The sequence below is a fragment of the Pseudomyrmex gracilis genome, unplaced genomic scaffold (assembly GCF_002006095.1).
Source record: "Pseudomyrmex gracilis isolate BER0280 unplaced genomic scaffold, ASM200609v1 scaffold_11, whole genome shotgun sequence".
Lineage (NCBI taxonomy): Eukaryota > Metazoa > Arthropoda > Insecta > Hymenoptera > Formicidae > Pseudomyrmex > Pseudomyrmex gracilis.
Genome location: NW_018020595.1, coordinates 959,813 through 977,849, shown reverse-complemented (window position 1 = coordinate 977,849; position 18,037 = coordinate 959,813). Strand labels below are relative to the sequence as shown.

Genomic DNA, 18,037 nt, shown 5'->3' with positions numbered 1-18,037 from the left:
AGAATATTGGGGACGGGACATTGGGAAGAGAGAGGAGGGGGGGCTAATTTAAAGAAAAGAGGAGAATGCCGTGTCCCGCGCTAGGACGCACGAATATTCCCAAGTGGAAACAGGACGAAGGATTAAAACAGAAAGAGAAAACACGAGAACGAGAGAATGAGAGAAAGAGAAGCCGAAGGGTGGCCTATGGAAGACACGAGAGATCGCAGAATGAAGCGAGAGCAAAGTAATCAATACGCATTCACACGCGGTGCCTCGCATCTATGGTTTCCATGGAAACTGACGCCCACGCATGCGTTGGTCCGACGATACTGCTGTACCAACAATATCGTCTGGAAGTCGAAATCAGTCTGGCGCCAACCATTCTATGCGCAAGAGGTTGCTACTATCGTTACAATAGAGCAACAGAGGGATTAGAGAAAAGCGCAAAGAAATTGTTTTACACTTGAAAATATTGATAATGAGTTGATGTCTTTTACCAGTACAATTCTTTTGTTAAAAGAAGATAAAATACACAACCAACTCACATATACATATAAAATTTAATTTTAAATTAAAAATAGATCGAAAAAATAAAAATAGCAATATAAAAAAATAAGAAAATGAAATGACAGATCCTATCGGTTAACGTATTAGACGTTGCATTTTCCACAGTCGAGAATAATTTTTATCATTATATCTCTTTTAAAGACCGGACCTTAAAAAAATGAAGTCCAATAGGATCACTAATACATTGTGCACAAAAGCACCATGATATCTGTATTCATGTCATCGCGAGAACGACCGGCGTCTAAAGCACGCTCAACCAAATCGGGAATCGTTCCCCCGACGACGGTCATCTTGGTCTCTCTATCGTCGTCATTCGGAGGGTTCGGCGCGACATTCGTCCGACGGATGTATTCAATCCCCCTCAGCCACCCTCTCGATGGCACGAGGAGCCTCTGCGACCGCGGGGAAGAGGGTTGCTTCTCGCTGCGCCTGCGTCGAGCCCCCCGATGACGACTCGGCTAGGTAGGTGCTCGACCCGGACGCAGTTGGAAGAAAACAAGCAGCAGACCGTCTGCTGTTCTCGCGTATAGCGTGAGACCTTTTCTTGTCCCGTTCGACCGGAATGAGAGATCGTCGGTGAAAACGAGGGATCGGCGATCGATGCGGTCGAAAATAGCTGTGTGTTCTCGTTGTGGTGCAACGTAAACGGTGTCCGAGGCGGAGCTGAACGATGACGGCACGAGAAGCTCGGCAAGAGGATATAATAGTGTGAAAAAAACTAACGTTCGATAACACGGGAAGCGGGATAAGTTCGTTGAACTCTTTCGTGAATCTGGAGTTGATGCCACTGTGTTGCTGCTTGAGGCGATCCGAATGCACTCGAGGGTGACTATCAGCATCTCTCGGCGAGAGGGGAAATGCGTGTCGAGTGATTAATTCTTCCGGATTCTGTGTTACGTGCGTCGCAATCATCGGAAACAATTTTGAGCAAACGTCGAGAGTTTGTCACGAAATTATAATCCGCAGAAAAAATTCGCGTTCTCTCTCTTTTTCGCTCGCTGTCCCTAAGTTTCGAACGTCCTTGTTTCGGCGGGAGAAATCGCCGACCGAAAGATCTCTCTCGTTGCGATCTTGTGTGTTGTTTCCGGTGCGGCTGGATGCAACGTCGTGAAGGATGCACATTTGAAGAGTGAGGCAAGCCGTCATATCGGTTTTGGCGTGATGCGGCATGCTTAACAGGTTCTAATCATCAATTGCATGTGGGTCACGAGTTGCATTCGCCGCAGCTAACAAGATAGAAGGTTTACCGAGCTAAGAGAGGTAAGCCTGTTATCGATGTTATTGATGAGCGGAGTTGTTGATACGAAAGTGTTTGGACGAACATCGATGTGAATTAATCTTATCGACGAAGATTTCAACTCTAATCAGGTTACTTTTATTTGTGTTAAATATTTTTAGTCTCTAATAAAAAAAACAGTGAAACTTACAAAGTAATTGGTTTAAAAAAAAAAATTTTAAACAAACTAACAAGAAGATCCAATCCATTCTCCTAAGATAACCTTCTATCTATTCTTAAGAAAATAACCTTCGAGAAAAATTGTATTGGCCGAAGGAAAAGACTTTAATTAGTTTAAATAATAGGGGAGAAGATGATAGTATAACTTACTTTGTAGATAATATGGCTCCTTCTCTTTTCTCAAAAAATAAATATATACAAATATATTTGTTCTATCAGATGATGAAGTCTATGAGTAATAACTCGTGGAATCAGTGATTTGTATATACGCAGTGTTTTATTTTTAACACGCCAGTAACTAAAACCGTGTGTTACAACGCAGTTGTTTTTTTGAAATATATGCAAGCATTTTTTCCAAGACAAGTTTTACCATTTCTTTTTATTTAATTATACTGTAAGTAAATATTTCGTAACTTTGAGTCTAGAATCTGTTACACAACACACCGTGAAGGATATAACGTCCAGTTCTCAGTTTGAATATTGATTAACAAACGTAACACAGAAAATGTAAATCGGGGTCCGTATTTTACCGCCGCCTCATCTATATAAATAAATCGTGGTAATTTGAGCTTCCGCATCAACCGCTTCAAAAATGTCATAACGACAAGGAATCTTAAAAAAAAACAAAAAAAAAACAAAAAAAAAGCATCAAAACAAATTTTTATCGCGAAGGGATTAAAGTCACGTGGCTGAAAGTAAGTGCTGCGGTTTATGATGTCCTTAACCTCGTAGAAAATCAATGGTCTTCATATACAGCTGTGTGTTCCACATACGATGCCACAATGTAATTTGAGCAACTTTGTTTGCAACAATAAATGAAATCGCGAAAATAAACTTAGAGAAGAAGCGCGATTTAAGAAATTTTATCGTCAGTAACATATATAAATCTGGGACAACAACAATGAACGCGGTCATTTTTCACAAGAACCTTCTTTGATTATTACAGTTTTTATGAAATTAACTTTGCAATTTGCATGTCGCGTATAGTCCACGCCACTTGAAATTTAAATACGGAGCAAACGGACGAGCGTCCCTTTTAAGATATGCAGCAGATTAGAGACTGTTCTTCCCGGCACACAAAGGGATCGGTAATGAGAACTACCGCAGTGTTTGCACAAGAATCGCGCTTCTTTCATCCCGTAGTCCTTCGTGAGCTGCTTGTAACACAGGGGTGGTTTCGTTCTGTCAATTGTTTAAAGGAGAGCGTTTATGCAAATCGATTCCTGAAGTAAATTCGGAGTTGTGGGAATATCGGATAATAGGATGGCGCAATTTTGTTGCACGAGTTCGAATAATTGAAACGAACTCGCATTATAAATATTTATTTCCTATTTTACATTAATGATTGTCTGTGTATTTCTCTTATATATTCGATTGTGTGATACGCGCCGTAAAAACTGCACCAACATTTTCCGCAAGCTTCGCTTTTGTTACATTATCGGGTTTGCTTATCGGATCAGATTATTTTGATTATACACGTACCTCTCTATTCATTTTCCTCGAAAAGAAAAATCGGAGTGCTATCGACCAACTGTCGACTTCATCTCGTCGACTTTCGACGTGTAAAAAGACCCGACTATACGTGGATTTCGATTTCCCCAACCTCCTTTCTGCCAGCTCCTTAACTTAACTCTCACGAGGGTAACGCCACCGGAAAGGGAGCAAGTTGTACATTTTCCATGCCGCCATCCACGTGATCCTCGAACCTGAACTGTTCTCTTCGCGATTGCGATGCTGTTGTTCCCTCTCGTCGGGGATGATAGGGTATTATCAATTGTGCGTGGCGTCACACTTGTGACGAGGGACGAGAGTTGCTTCCCTGACAGTTGCGGATTCTCTGTCTGATATCACATGCTCATTAAGCCACTTTCATTTCGAAACACCGTTCAGAACGTGTGTAAATACCGTAAATTTCGAGATTTATAATTTACACAAAAATATCACTCTATGATTTATTTAACGTTTTAGCAACTTTGACATTTAGACGTTTCAAAACTCGTTGAGTTTTTTTTAGAGTGAAAGGGATCTTCTAGTATTTGGCGTAGACATAAATCCCGAACTCGAACCCGTGAAATCTCTGAAAAATTGCCGTGACGCACATTTAATCCCAGCTTTTGATCCGAGTATTCGTAGCGAGAGAGAGAAAGAGAGAGAGAGAGTGCAAAGACCGATAGTACTCGTTTCGAAATCTGCGCGTATGGGACATTATCGCTAGTCATCCTTTCCATCCTCTCCCCTCGACAAAACCGATGGAATCCGTTGATATAGTCCGGACACGTGTGTGCAGTTGCCATAAAATTCTTACCAACGCGCGCTTCGCGTACGTACGCGCGTTCCGTATTTGAGAGATTCTACACCGGAAAACTGCGAAGAAGAAATAGCTCGCTTGTTCGTTGATCCGTGAAAAATCCGATAAAAGTTGACTCAAACGTACAAAGAGATTGAAATAATCCGAATCGTGGTATTTAAAAAAAAAACTTTTTTTCGTATTATTATGTAATTAAGTTTTGACCGTGTAAAGTAAAGAAAAAATGTTAATAATATTTTATATAGACTTGAAAAATGTAATAAAGCAATGAAAATAGTAGAAGAAGAAGAAACTTCGCAGTATAACAAGATCAAAAATTTGCTCTTCTTTTTTTTTCCTACGCACCCTTCTTCCTTTCTCTTCGATCTATCCGTTGCGCGGAATGAATACCTACCAGCAAGGGAGAGGATCGCATTTGTACGTCTACCTCGAAATGTATTGCCTCGCGAGAGAGAAAGAGATGTGTATTTGCATACGCGTGTTCGAGATGCGTGAGGGTGCATTCGTTTGCCCGAAACTCGATTTTCACGCCTGTTGTAATTAAATTTCGAATGCCGGATATGAATGCGAGTGATGACTGATAAGGCCAATGTGTCGAAAGCAAGCTTGCCTTTCTTCGATTAATTGGATTTCACGGGGTTGAACCGCGCGATGAACCGATCATCAGGTATATCGAAATACGTTTTTGAACGAAGAGCTGTTATATCTGCACTTCTATATATCACATTGCAAATTTTTTACAATGTGATCGGAAGTATTTGTCTGCGCATAAAATATATAGAATATAATATAAAATAATATCGAGATACATACAAGCGACTATACAATAACGATACGATCGTGAAAAGAATTGGAAATCAAGTTAGAAAGTTTCTTGGGAGCTTTTCACGAAGTTGACAAATTGAGTGAAGAAACGGCGCAGAAACAGAATTATCTCACAATAGATGTGTGAGCTGTGTTACTAATTCAACGCAGTGAGCAAGCGTCGAGGGAAACGTAAGCCGTGGCGACTCCCTCTCGCTTTAGGACAACCCAGAAATCGCTGCATCTGATGCCTGACTTTTTCATGCGCGGTTCGCAATCGTTTTATTTCCCAAAAGTTTCACGCTGGAAATGTCTAACGCTCGCCGACATGAAAGCGCAAATCAAACTTTCGGACAGATCCGATAAATTATTTGTCTTGTAACTCAGTTCAAAGTAGTTAGTCTCACATTATTTCAAGAAAACACTTCGTTAAGGAAGGCGGTTATTTTCACGAAAGAAAAATATTTGGCATCACAAGAACGATGACTCGTCATAATTTGTTTGATGTTCTCGAGAAGAGATAATTACTAAGTAAAGCTTAATCTTAACTTAATGGCTTCTTCAATAATTACATTAATATTCTCTGGAGTGTTACTGTGTGAGTGTGTTAGTATTATCTATAGTAATATTAAGTGCAGCGACGGATTGTCTTTTGTTTCAGGAGCAAAATGTGGAGCTCGGTCACTGCGGCTGGCACCGAAAACGGACCAGCGCCTCCTTCGAGAAGCAAGCACAGCGCCACTCTACTTGCCGGTCACGTGTATCTTCTCGGAGGTAGAAATGGAAATCTGCCTCTCAAAGATCTCTGGCGATACAGTCTCGGTAAGTCTTACAGTTTTTGTTTGTTTTTTGCATCAACAATACATGTAAAAATTTTTAACCATGTCCAAAACTCTGATAGTTTAAAAAAAATATTTTCAAACATTAGAGTTTTGTTGGGAGATATTTGTTGTTAGTTCTCGATAATATCGAAAGAAAACAGAAAATCCCTCGTAATTACCGCGCAAGTACGGCAGTATTTCGAGTGGCTCAAAACGCGCGGTGTATAATACGAGCGTCGTTTCTGACCAAGCTCACCCCCATCGCGTTCACCCCATGGAACGAAAGGGCGCGACGGAATTTGGACGGGGTTCAAGTCTGATCAATAATGCACCATTATTAAAGCCCACATACATCAGACTAAATCCGCAGGCGATACTCCACAATTATATGGTATTTCTACGGAGATCCAGACGTGCGGGAATTAATTGCGCCATTCAGTCATAATCGGTGGTTTGTGTACGTGACAGGCAAAGGTTCTTACGCGAATGAAGAATGATTTTAGGGTCGAAACGTTTATATATTAACCAATTTATAATAAATAAAATACAAATAACATCTGTAATAAAAATAACGTCTGAGTGACGTCTGTTCGCGTCAGAAAGTTAATTTTTTACATTTTTCGTTGTTTGTTTTCAGCCATGTTCTTGAACGCAAAGAGAATTCATGTGTTAATTTAACTTTATCAGAGAGTTAAGTTTTTTTACTTCAACTCTGACTTCTTCACTCATTTTATTGTGTTTTGATTACTACGTAACCGATGTTCTGAGCAATTAACACATTGAAGCATTTACGAGAGGAGCGATAATTTAGGAAGTCAAGTGTATGCGCGAATCTACACGTCACTCGTGAGCGCATCAGCAGATCTCTTAATCAGAGGGTATTGTTCGGCCATGCTTGCCGGGTGGATATTGAAGCAGCGAAAGGGTTGGCGCACACAGCGCTTTGTTTTCAGAAAGCAAACAATATCCCCAGCTGTCACTATTCCCTGCTTTAAAAGCCGAACTTTTGATCTTGAAAAACTATTGGGATAACTCGAAGAATCACGAAAGCACTTCAGTGAAACCTAAACTTTTGTCATAATTTCTTCTACACGTCGTCGGGATAGACGAAAATCCTCATGATAATCTTGTAATTTTACTTTTCTCAAATATAAAAATGTTTTTTACGCGAAGATTTTTACTGCAAATTTGTCGCAGAATACTTTGGATATAGTCACGTTATGAAAGCACTTATCGAGACGGAGCTCTAGTGGTTAAATTGTTGTACGAAGCACGTATATCCACTCATCCTAGAAAATGTTGGATCTCTTGTGCATCGAACATGCGCCGCAGTTTTGCAGCACATGCTTTTAGTCACAAAGGGCGAGAGAGCTATTGCTTTCATGCTAAAACTAGATATGACACGTGTACCACATAATCAATATGGAGCATCTCTATCATCTTTTTAAGATGCCGAAGGGTACTTTAATTATCGGTAGAAAAAAGTGTTCTCTGGTCTTCTTGCCGACATGACATTTGTGTTAAAAAATGTAACTATAAAGATTTACAAAAAAAAAAAAAAAAAAAAAAAAATCGTGCGCGCAATTACTGTGTATCACGAAAATGTTTATATTTGCAATCTACTCGGACTGCGTAAACACTATCGCGAGTTCTTTATTTATACGTTGAAAAGCCGTTCTTTGACCCGAAAACAGGAACGTGAAATATATGTCACCACGGTATAAAAGCCGACTATTAAAATGCAACTAGAGTGCACTAGAAAAACTCGCGTGCAACGTTCTCGTGTATTTATAACACGTGCACTTTGCGTGATAGCACACGGCACGTAAAAAAAAAAAAAATGCTGAATACACGATAGATCTCTTTGTTTCCTTTTTCAGCGGAGAGCAAGTGGGAGGAATTGCATCCAGGAGGTGAGAGACCGCCGGCTCTTCAGGAACACAGCGCGGTAGCTTATAAGGATTGTCTTTACGTTTTCGGGGGTGAATTGGGCTTCTCCGCTGGAACAGAAACGCCACTCTGGGTTTATAGTGTCAAGGTAATATACAACAGCAAACGTTATATAGCTGATATTATTAGTATTACGCAAAAGAGTTTCCTTATTTTTGTTAAAAAAGTAGCAATTAAAAAAAACAAAAAAAAAAAAAATGAATTCAAACTATTAAAACACAAAAAATATGTACCGTTGAACATTTTTTTACGGTAATGAATATCGGCGCGTTCTTACACTTCCGATAACGACTGCGACAGCCCGTGTCGTATCGCTTTGAGGAAACTCTTAATGATCTTTTCCGCGAGAAGGGGAGCCTCATCAAGAGAGAAATGGGAACGACAGAAGCATCGCACCCTCGAGAGACGTCGTTTATAATCGATAGCGGCGTCATCGGCTACGAGTTTTATACAGCGCTCTCGAGTTGTTCTCCCTCTGGCACCCTATGCCTGTAACATAGAGGGATGATTTTGGCAGCGGGTGACAAGCTGCCGGGAATCGACCGGCAAATTTATCCAGCCAATAGTATGTGAGGAAATTCACTAAGCCGTCGTTGTTATTCCGTTGTGTTCTGCGATGTCAAGCATTTCGTGGCAAGAATAATAAGCGTCATGAAAACGGAACAGCGACACGGGGTGGTTGGCCTTTTCCGTTGCTTTGCGTGCAGAAAATCAATCCTTCGAAATAAGCGGCTTCAAAATCGATGCGGCTTGTAAAGTGAAAACGACATCTGTCCGGACAATCGGTCAAACTTATGAAAATTATATTTGTCACATAACACCAAACGAAAGCTGAGGAGCTGTAATAAAATCTATTTCTGAAATTTTTTTGATTTAAAAAGATGTCATAGTTTCTTGCACACGTTTCAAATTTAAGGGATAAGAAAAAGCATCGATGCGCGATATTGTCAATCAACTGTGGCGTGATTGCTCAAAATTGCCCTTCGTCTCGTTTACCAAATTGAGAGGGTGCCAAGCTCTCCTTCCGATCAGTGAAACGGCGACTGCCCGGAGGCTATCCGTCGGTTTATCTAATCAAATTGTACAGGTCGATCTTAACTAAATTCTTGTAACGATTTCAACGCGAATTTCAAATGAAGATTATTGCAAAAACACAAAAGCGTTATTTTACAAAAAATGGCGAAAAATTAAACGAAAGTTATTTTACAACTTTATACCACGCGAAATACGACGTTTTTTTCGTCTAGAAATTGGATTTTCCGTTTCAATGCCGATGCAATGTCTACCGCGTCTAACTGAGATGAGAGAACGTCTATGCATTTAACGTATATGTAACGTTCCATTCACAAGAGAATGACAGAAGTCGACATTCGACGATGACAAATGAGATCTCTCCTTCCCGAAGTGATACGCTCAAGGTGTTGGTATTACTTCCAGTTCCAGAGACACGACTGCAATCGATCCGAATATATAGACATACACGTGAGATAGACGATTTCGAGTTTCAGATTAATCTCGAATTTAGCTGATGCTATCCCAAGCAATTATCAACTAATGTGAACTGCATATATGTGATCGTCCTTCCACGAGAAATTTATGTAATCTGTATGTAAGTGATATCGACATAAATAAGTCAATTCTAGTATTATATTATTTTTATTTATATTATTTATACTACATTCATACTATTTTTTAAAATAATTTATACTTTATGGTGATCTCCGTCTTCTTTTCCTTGTGACAACAATAACATTTGCTCACGTGTTCCTTTAATTTCATACAATATTCAAGAGCGGCGCATCTTTCGCGGGACTTTCAAGAGCAATTTAAGTAGTCGAGGATGGTGTTTGGCAACAGCTGGTGTTAACAGGTTTTCTCTTCAATTCGTACCCTCGAAACCAGACCTGGGGTTTCGGGATTCTCCAGAGGATAAGAACCGCTCACGTGCGGCATTAAAAATTAACACGGCCGGCCGGTGCGAAACATCATACGCGTTATCGATTCTTTCTCAGCTATTGCCTTGCTTGGAGGATAAAATATATTTGAGACGCTATTTATTCGGCAAACGCGTGAATTTTTGAGAATTTTGTTCACTCAATTCCGCGACGTGTAAAAGTAAAATTTAATCTTATCATTTCGTTACTATGCACCGCGAATTGCATTGTATGGCTTGATATACGACTCTATGTGGAGCGGATAAATGTGGTTAACTATACCGATTTTCCTTCGTCAGCAGTGGCTTGTTATCTCTCTCACTCGATAGGTTTCATTTGTGCTGCGTTATTCTGACAATATCTTTCACGCAGTGATTTCTATATGTTTGTGCGGAAAACATAACAGGATCTTCTTTTTTATATTTTCTTCCTACATCTATACGAGTACCTATCACGATAATAACGATTATTGGATCGAGCACAACATGTAAGATAAAAATATGTACAATAAAGAAACATACAAGTGATGTTCAAAAACCGCACTTTACGATAAATAGTCAAAGCTTAGTTACTCAGATATTTCACAATTTTTTTCGGCTAAGTTACCATGGTTACTCTTGCTAAAGCCCGTTTGTTTTTAATCGCTGGACCGTAGAGCTAGCACAAATGCGTTCCCTTCATTGTTCTGTCTGTTCTCGCCGTGTATTATTGAAATCTGCGTTACGAATGCGTCAGACAAACCTGATTGGTTAAACCATAGGGGTTGCTCGGGCGCATTCGTTTTTCTCCTCCCTACCTGATTTAACTCCCTATCTTTTTCACTTTCCCTTTTTTGTACTTCGTTAAAGTACCCTCTCAAATGGAACGTGCGAGAGAACGTGTTATTCCGTATCTTTCACGATTTCTTAATTTACAAATATAAAAAAAATTACATAAATATACGAACGTACTTCTGATAAAATAAAGCGATTCACTTAACACTTCAGCTTTTAAACAAATTTATAAAATTGCCACTTGAAGATGTATATCTTATCTCTTTTCGCTTAAGTAATTGTGAAGTTGTGCAAAGGAATATGGAAATTCTCTTGAGTACTAGTCTGCAAAGTTATTTAAAACGGCTCATTCACGTATTTTCATTCTTGTGCTACAATTCCGCGAACCGCGACATTTCGAAAAAAAAGAAAAGAAAAAAAAATTACCACGATTTTAAAACGCCGCTCGACACACACGCCCAAATTTTCTGCTACATTAAGCGATAAATCTCTCGAGAAACGCGGCACATTGATTTTATCGATATGTGCAAATATAAAGGACGCTCGCGAGAAGAATGTTTTTTATTCTGCGACATACTTTTCTGGGATGTGTTCCAAGGCAACGTAACAAAAATAAAATCTGCTCATATTACCCATCTAACACGCATACACACATAACAATACTTGATTATTTAGTAAATTAATTTGTGAAAAAAGCACTTTGTGTTTTGTTTTATAATTTTTATTTTTTTCTTTGAAATTATTTCTAGTCAATATTGTGTCATTTTTTAAGAAAAATTTACAATTTACACATCGAAACACATATACTGCGTGTAAATAAAATACATATTGCAGTTCATATTGTAAGCGCGGTAAGAGAATAATTCAGTATTTCTATTTAGTAGCCATGGCAGAGACGATTATCGCAGTCCCGGCAGTTAAAGCCGAATCTATTCAGACGGCAGAATTGGAGGGTTACAAATTAGAGGTCTTTGTTCCTTTTGTTGCAGGTCGCTCTTATTATGTGTGGCGCTTACGAATACTCATAAATATGAAGTAACTTGTAAAAATAGTCGCAGATGCAGAAGAGAAATGAAACTCCTTTATTAATATAATTATATGGAAAATATTTTTGTTTAAAATAAATAAACGAGGACGTTTAACTATTGTCAACAGTGTAATGTAAAGTGACATAAAATTTGTTTATTATCAATTTTCAGACAAACATGTGGAGAAAGGTGAGAGCTCAACGTGGTTGCGCGGTTCCTAGAGGTCGAAGGGGTCACACCGCTCTGGTGCATCGTGGACAAATGCTCATATATGGCGGTTATCAAGATCTACGTGGAAGCTCATCCGAATTATGGGCTTTTCATTTTGGTGATACCATTTTTTATCTTGTAAATTGCGTATGATTAATAGCGTAATTAATAACGACTCTTTTTCAACGTTACAGAAACTGAATCTTGGCATCTACTCTCATCGAGCGAAAACGGACCGGCTGCCAGACACAAGCACTCGGCGGTTCTGCATGGCGACGCAATGTATATTTACGGAGGAATGACGGATCTTCAAGAACGGAACGATTGCTGGCGATGGGACGTCAACAGCGCTTCGTGGTCCATGCTGAAGAACAAACCAGGTCCCGGACCTCTTCACGGTCACGCAGCATGCAGATTGCCGAGTTGCATGCTGATCTTTGGCGGTGAAAGCGGCGGACTAGCGACGAACGAACTATGGAGGTTTCATTTTGGTACGTATTATCATAAAATTAAAAAAGAAATGTATTTCCAACAACAATCGGTCTAAATCAAATTCAAACAGGCACAGAAACTTGGGAGAAGTTATCGGTATCAGGACCAAAACCGCAGCCACGGGCTGAAAGTGTTGCTCTCGCAGTATCTGAATTGTTAATTCGCGGAACAAGCGTGGACAATCCAAGACCGAGGCCGAGAAATCAAAGGCCTAGGCTTTCCAGCAATAGAATGTCGCCAATCGAAGCACCTTCTGCCAGACCCAGTTTTCTCAAGGAAATTTCCAAGTTGTCGCAAATAAATCTATCGAGACTCAGCCATCCAACAAAGTGCAGCTATTCAGTTCTCAGTGGCCACGACGACAATGAAGAAAGTCCTCAGGAGGTACGCGTTTAACAATAAAAATTATTGAAGTAAAATTTTTAAAAGATGAGCTTGTCTCTCTTTGCGGTGTGTCAATTAGGCCTGCGTGCAGGCAAATACGTATTATCCTTTTCAGCAAGTAGACGTCGAAGTGGTCGAACCTTCTACCGGGATGGTGAAGTCTCGCAGTGCTAACACGCTCGCTCGCCGAAGACAAAAGACGTCAGAGGGAACGTCGAAGACGGTCGACGCTAGCAGTTCTAGCAATACTACTAGTTCTGGTATGACCAGAGATCCTATTTCAGTGCCAAACTTTCGTGCTTTGACATTACCAACTCCTGTTCTCACGCCTGTAGAGGCCGCCAGATTAGTCTTTGTAGATCCAGATGAAAACAGTGACAACGAGGAACCACGTAAAGAGCCGCCTACGTCGAGACTAATTGAAGTTCAAGAAGAAAGGTAGTAATCATCTTCAATAACTAAATGTTTCATTAACTCTTTATGTTTTCTAACTTTGTTTGTTGCTAGATTTTATATTTTTTATATAAATATTATCATTACATAATCATTATATAATCAATTGCAGAGATTTTGAAACAATGCATCAAGCCTGTCAGCCTACACGCGGCGAAAGTTACAGCTCGCATCTCTATGAGGCGGCTTTGCAAACGCCAAAAACTCCAACGACCACAAAAATACCTACTTCCGCCTCGGTAAGATTCGCCGATCTTGAAGAGGGCGAGGAATCGACGTCGGATTACGCAAGTATCGAGGGAGCGAGAAGTCCGGGCGATCCGCTCGCGGACGAGGACTGGAGCGTATCCGGAAAGAAATCAAAACCACACAAGCCGATCGTCGCCACGGCCACGATACGAGAGGGCCAATTCGGTTTTTGCAATCCCAATTACCTCGGTCTGGACGAAACGAGAAGCCATCAGCATCATCATCATCATCATCACCATCATTATCAACAGCAGCAACAGCAAGACGGAAAATACGCCAAGCTGCTCAATAGTCCGCCCGATAGCGTGCTGGAAGATGAACCCGGAAGATCAGCTTCGCAAACATTCGCCGAGCTTTTGGAGCTGCAAGAGATCAAGAGAACACCTCGGGCACCACCGAAGAGCCTGCCTTTAGGCTCGCCATCTAGACGAGCGGTAAGCGCGTCGAGAGTCGAAAGACAGAGAACGAAAGTAGCGACGATGGACGCGACTGACGTGAAAACACCTTCGTACGGGCCGGCGCCCTTGTACGTTTTTTTAGTTGGCGGCAAAGAAAAAGGTCAAGTCACGGTGTTCGCCAGGCCGGTCTCTCTTTGGAAGCTACAGCTGGCGCCGCACATCTTCTAAGAATGATTGATGGTTTATTTTCGCCAAGTCACATACACACACACAAACACCCCTACGCATCCGTTAGTGATAAGAATGGATTTAAAAACCGATTTCGTACAAGTTTTCATTTTTAATGTTTTGCGAATGCTGCTCTTGATAGTAAAATTGATGTAGGACAAGATATCAATATGTTTTTGATATTTATATTTATTTATTTTATTATTAGCACTAAAGTTAATTTTATACATGCGTTCTTCGTTACGAGACAAATACGTTTCTTTCTTATGTAAGATTAAATTATAAAGTTGTTAATTTTTTTGGTCCGTTAAAAGTTGTTAATTGCTGTTTATGCGTTATATCTATATTCAAAACACATAGAATCGAGAAATCGGAAGAAAAACTAACTATGTGTTGCTAGACATAATAAAGTATAAGGCAAGTGTCTGCAAATGCCATTTACGTGTGTCATTATGTAAACTTCAAAAATTTATAGCAAACTGGCCGATTCGAAACGAGTGTTCTTAAGGTGCATTTTTTGCAGAAACACGATTTAAATCGAAACGCAGGTCAAGTCAACAATCTTTTACATGTATATGATCTGTGATGATATTTAGTCATTGCTGATAAAATCGCATTATATGAATGAACTCTCGCTCCTTGCAATACGTATAAGAAATATTAATATTCTCGAATGTCAAGACTTCAACTTGTTCCCAAGAGCAAGCGTCAATCACGAAAATTGACCTGATCTGCGTTTAACTGCCATTGAATGTGTAAGAAGATTCAATGTACGTAAAATAGGAGTAGAATATTAGTGTCAGAGATTCGTAAGCCTTTAATGATAGAATCAGAACAATCGATCAAAGATTACGGTCAATCGTGTCCAATCCAATTGAAGAAACTTCATTACTGACCGATTTTTGATCTCTCTGCAATATTAGATAGATTTTTTTACGAGACATTTCTAATTTTTTTTTTATCTCCACTCAAGGCAAATCGATAACTGTAAATTCTTCATCAAACCGAATTTACTGTTTTTATGACTGAAAAATATTTTGAAAAAAAGTATATACAAGCCAGAAATATTGATCTCTAAACTAGAAAATGTTATTATGTGTAACAATAAGCGATAATTTCAATCCGCCAAACTTACTCACTTTACTGTGAAAAATTAGCAGGTACTTTACAAAAATCTCAATAGCGCTGTCGTATAAAACATTTGCTCCCCAGAATTTATTCGTTGATGTTTCAAAGTCTTACGTGCCAATTAGTCAATTTTAGCTTGTGTTATTACAAATTTCTTTTATTGTACTTTTGTTGTACCGTATGTTACTTTACTGATCTAAACTGTACATAATATTACCAATAAGATAGTATAGTTTCTCTTCTTTTTCTTTTTCCTAAAAATAGTGAATATTTTTGGGAGCCACTAAAACAAAAAGAAGACAATTGTGTTCCAAGAGACTATGGAGCGCGTGAGCCAGCGGTCTCGCATCTAATAGTTGCAAATCGCGATGAAATCGAAAGTCTTTACCGTGAATGTATCTATGTACGATCGTAGCAAGTTAGTGTTATTATAAGTATAATGTAAGTAGAACAGATGCACGACGAGAGGCGATGTGTACAATGGGAGCTGTCTTGTCTGTGTAGAATTTTTACGACCGTAAAGGCCCAATACGTGTAATCCATCCAGTAAGTAGCTAAAGTCAACAACAGTGGCTTCTCGTGGGCTAGATATTGAGAGAGAGAGAGAGAAAGAAAGAGATGCAGAAATTAATTTGCATAAAATCCAATAAAAGAGATTATTAATTATAAACGATTACAAACAACTGTGAGTTGAAAATGTCGCGAAAACTGTCTTCGAAACATTTGACGAAGAATTATAGCGAAAGAAAAAATTATTTTTGCATAACGCTGCGTCAATCATATCATTTGTCTCCTTTGCAAAACAAAACTCAGAAAAAGCTTACATGCCACTTATGTGCAAATGCATTATTCATTCGAATTAGATGCGGTCACGTGTCGACCGAAAAATAAGAACGGAAAAGATTTATGGATGTTGACTTTTCATCGTAACTCGTTTTTATTCCGCTTTTGTGGAACGAAAAAAAGTTATAGCAGAGAATCGCAGTAAAATTATCTCATGTAAATTCCAGCTTGCTAAAATCGGAACAAAACCGCTCGCTTACTTGCAGTTAGTTGATCTTCTAATATCTTCTTTTTCCGTTCCGTTTTCTCTGATTGCGCGCAACCGTGCTTATCGCGAAATATAACAAATTAACAAGTGATAATTTCGCTGCAACTGTATAATGGGCAAATGCAATATTAGAAATTATAAGATATAGAATCGAAGTAATAACTTTTTTTTCTATTACGAGAGAATCCTCTTTGTTTTCAAAGTGTGTTCAATGAAATTTGTGATTCCTTCAGGAATCTCCTGATATCTAGTCTCGGGGCTCGATTTACCCGAAAATCAATGTTTTCCATTTGTAGAGCTAGTCAATTATATCTCAATGTACAAAAAACTTAAATATTACAAAATATTACGTATCCTCACTTTATTGTATTTTTACCCTCGTATATAGATATTTTATCTCTCCGCGCTGATATAATTTTATTTTCCATTATTATCGAGTCGTCCGTGTTGTGTGTCATCCGATTCTATTCCCCGTAATACACGTTTATTCCGATGGCCATTTGAACGTGTGTATATATTCTTTTCTATATTCATTCATACACATGTAGCAACCGATTTAATGTAATACGTCGAGTCTTCAGAGAAGACAGAGAGAAAACGAACATTTTACATCACGACATATAAGAATCAAAAAAGTGAAAATAGAAAAACAATTGAAGTCAACGTACTCTTTCTATAAGCTTAAACGCATACGTATGCGCCGCGATAGAAGACTATCGAAGAAATAAGAAAGAAGATACCCCTTCTATAGATAGAATTCCATATCACAGAGCGTATTTTTTCAGAAACCGAACTTTTTTGAGAGTAGAGAGATATATGTTTCTTGTTCTCTGAAACATTTCCATGTGTGTGGTAATATCGGGACAATATTATCGCAAATATATCATGTAGTACGAAGCACCGAAAATATAAATAAATGGAGAACGGAAAAAATAGAATTAGATTTAAAAAACACTTTGCACAATGTTAGAGAGAGAAAGAGGAAGAAAAAGAAAGAGAGAGAAGGAGCGTGTGTACGTGTGTGTGATTTTTACGCGATCTAATATAAACTCAACAAAACATCATAGAAATATCGCAGAGTACGATCAAAATGTTTCTTTTCTTGATGATACTGTAAAACGCCGGTAATTCGTAAAATAAAATAAAAACTAAAAAAAATCACTATAGCGATATTTTCTTAAGACAAATTTATAAATTAACGCGAACTCGAAACTTTTATCAAAGTTGAATAAATTTCGTGCTATTTTTGGTGCTTAGTACATGTGTAATATTACGAAATTATTGTAGTTAATTGACTATGCAACATTACACAGACTTATTGTGTCTTCTATGATCGATTACATTACACGTATAATGTATGTGTGTGAACATACGATCGCGCGTATATAGAATAAAATATGTTGCGATATCGTTCGTCATCCCTTCTAATCTGAATGTAACTGAATGCAAAGAGATATGCGCCTATAGCGATATTCACACGTCTCTTGGTTCTTGTACAACTTTATCAGTAAGTGTAATAACTTCTCAGCGATGTGATTACTTCAACCGTGTGCAATGTAATTAATGTAACAGTTATTAATGGAACAGTATTATTATGATTAAAACATATGCCATATGAACTTGCTGTATATTTTTCTTTATAATATTCGACGTGTAAAAAATTGAAATATTTGGGAAACTTTTTCTAGCATCGATCTTACATCTTTGCATATATCAAAGAGAAGATCAAGTTGTGATTATTTTGACGGTTGCGATTTCTTAGTTTATATTTTCCTTACAGATGTGCTGTATACGGATGTGCTCTTATCCTTAAAAATTGTC

The 18,037-nt window shown here is 38.7% G+C and overlaps 2 protein-coding genes across 4 annotated transcripts in view; one reads left to right on the top strand and one right to left on the bottom strand.

Moving 5' to 3' along the window:
* LOC109863597 (translation initiation factor IF-2-like) overlaps positions 1-18,037 on the bottom strand; it is a 144,921-nt gene that overhangs the window by 3,334 nt on the left and 123,550 nt on the right. The gene's annotated exons all lie outside the window — the stretch shown is intronic.
* LOC109863594 (tip elongation aberrant protein 1-like) lies at positions 596-17,814 on the top strand. 2 transcript variants are annotated; one of them, XM_020443899.1, is made up of 8 exons: positions 596-1,809; positions 5,779-5,939; positions 7,819-7,976; positions 11,795-11,951; positions 12,028-12,324; positions 12,396-12,709; positions 12,825-13,147; positions 13,275-17,814. In XM_020443899.1, the coding sequence occupies exons 2-8, from the start codon at positions 5,786-5,788 to the stop codon at positions 14,035-14,037; spliced, it is 2,166 nt and encodes a 721-aa protein (XP_020299488.1). In that variant the 5' UTR covers positions 596-1,809; positions 5,779-5,785; the 3' UTR covers positions 14,038-17,814. The 2 variants fall into 2 exon arrangements, with proteins under 2 accessions (XP_020299488.1, XP_020299487.1); XM_020443898.1 differs by having other exon boundaries at positions 12,801-13,147.

Bases quoted from the DNA above. Each gene is read 5' to 3' on its own strand.
- LOC109863594 (XM_020443898.1), top strand. From the start codon at position 5,786: ATGTGGAGCTCGGTCACTGCGGCTGGCACCGAAAACGGACCAGCGCCT. The intron at 5,940-7,818 runs GTAAGTCTTACA...TTCCTTTTTCAG, and splicing joins TCTCTGGCGATACAGTCTCG to CGGAGAGCAAGTGGGAGGAA. The intron at 12,325-12,395 runs GTACGTATTATC...AAATTCAAACAG, and splicing joins ACTATGGAGGTTTCATTTTG to GCACAGAAACTTGGGAGAAG.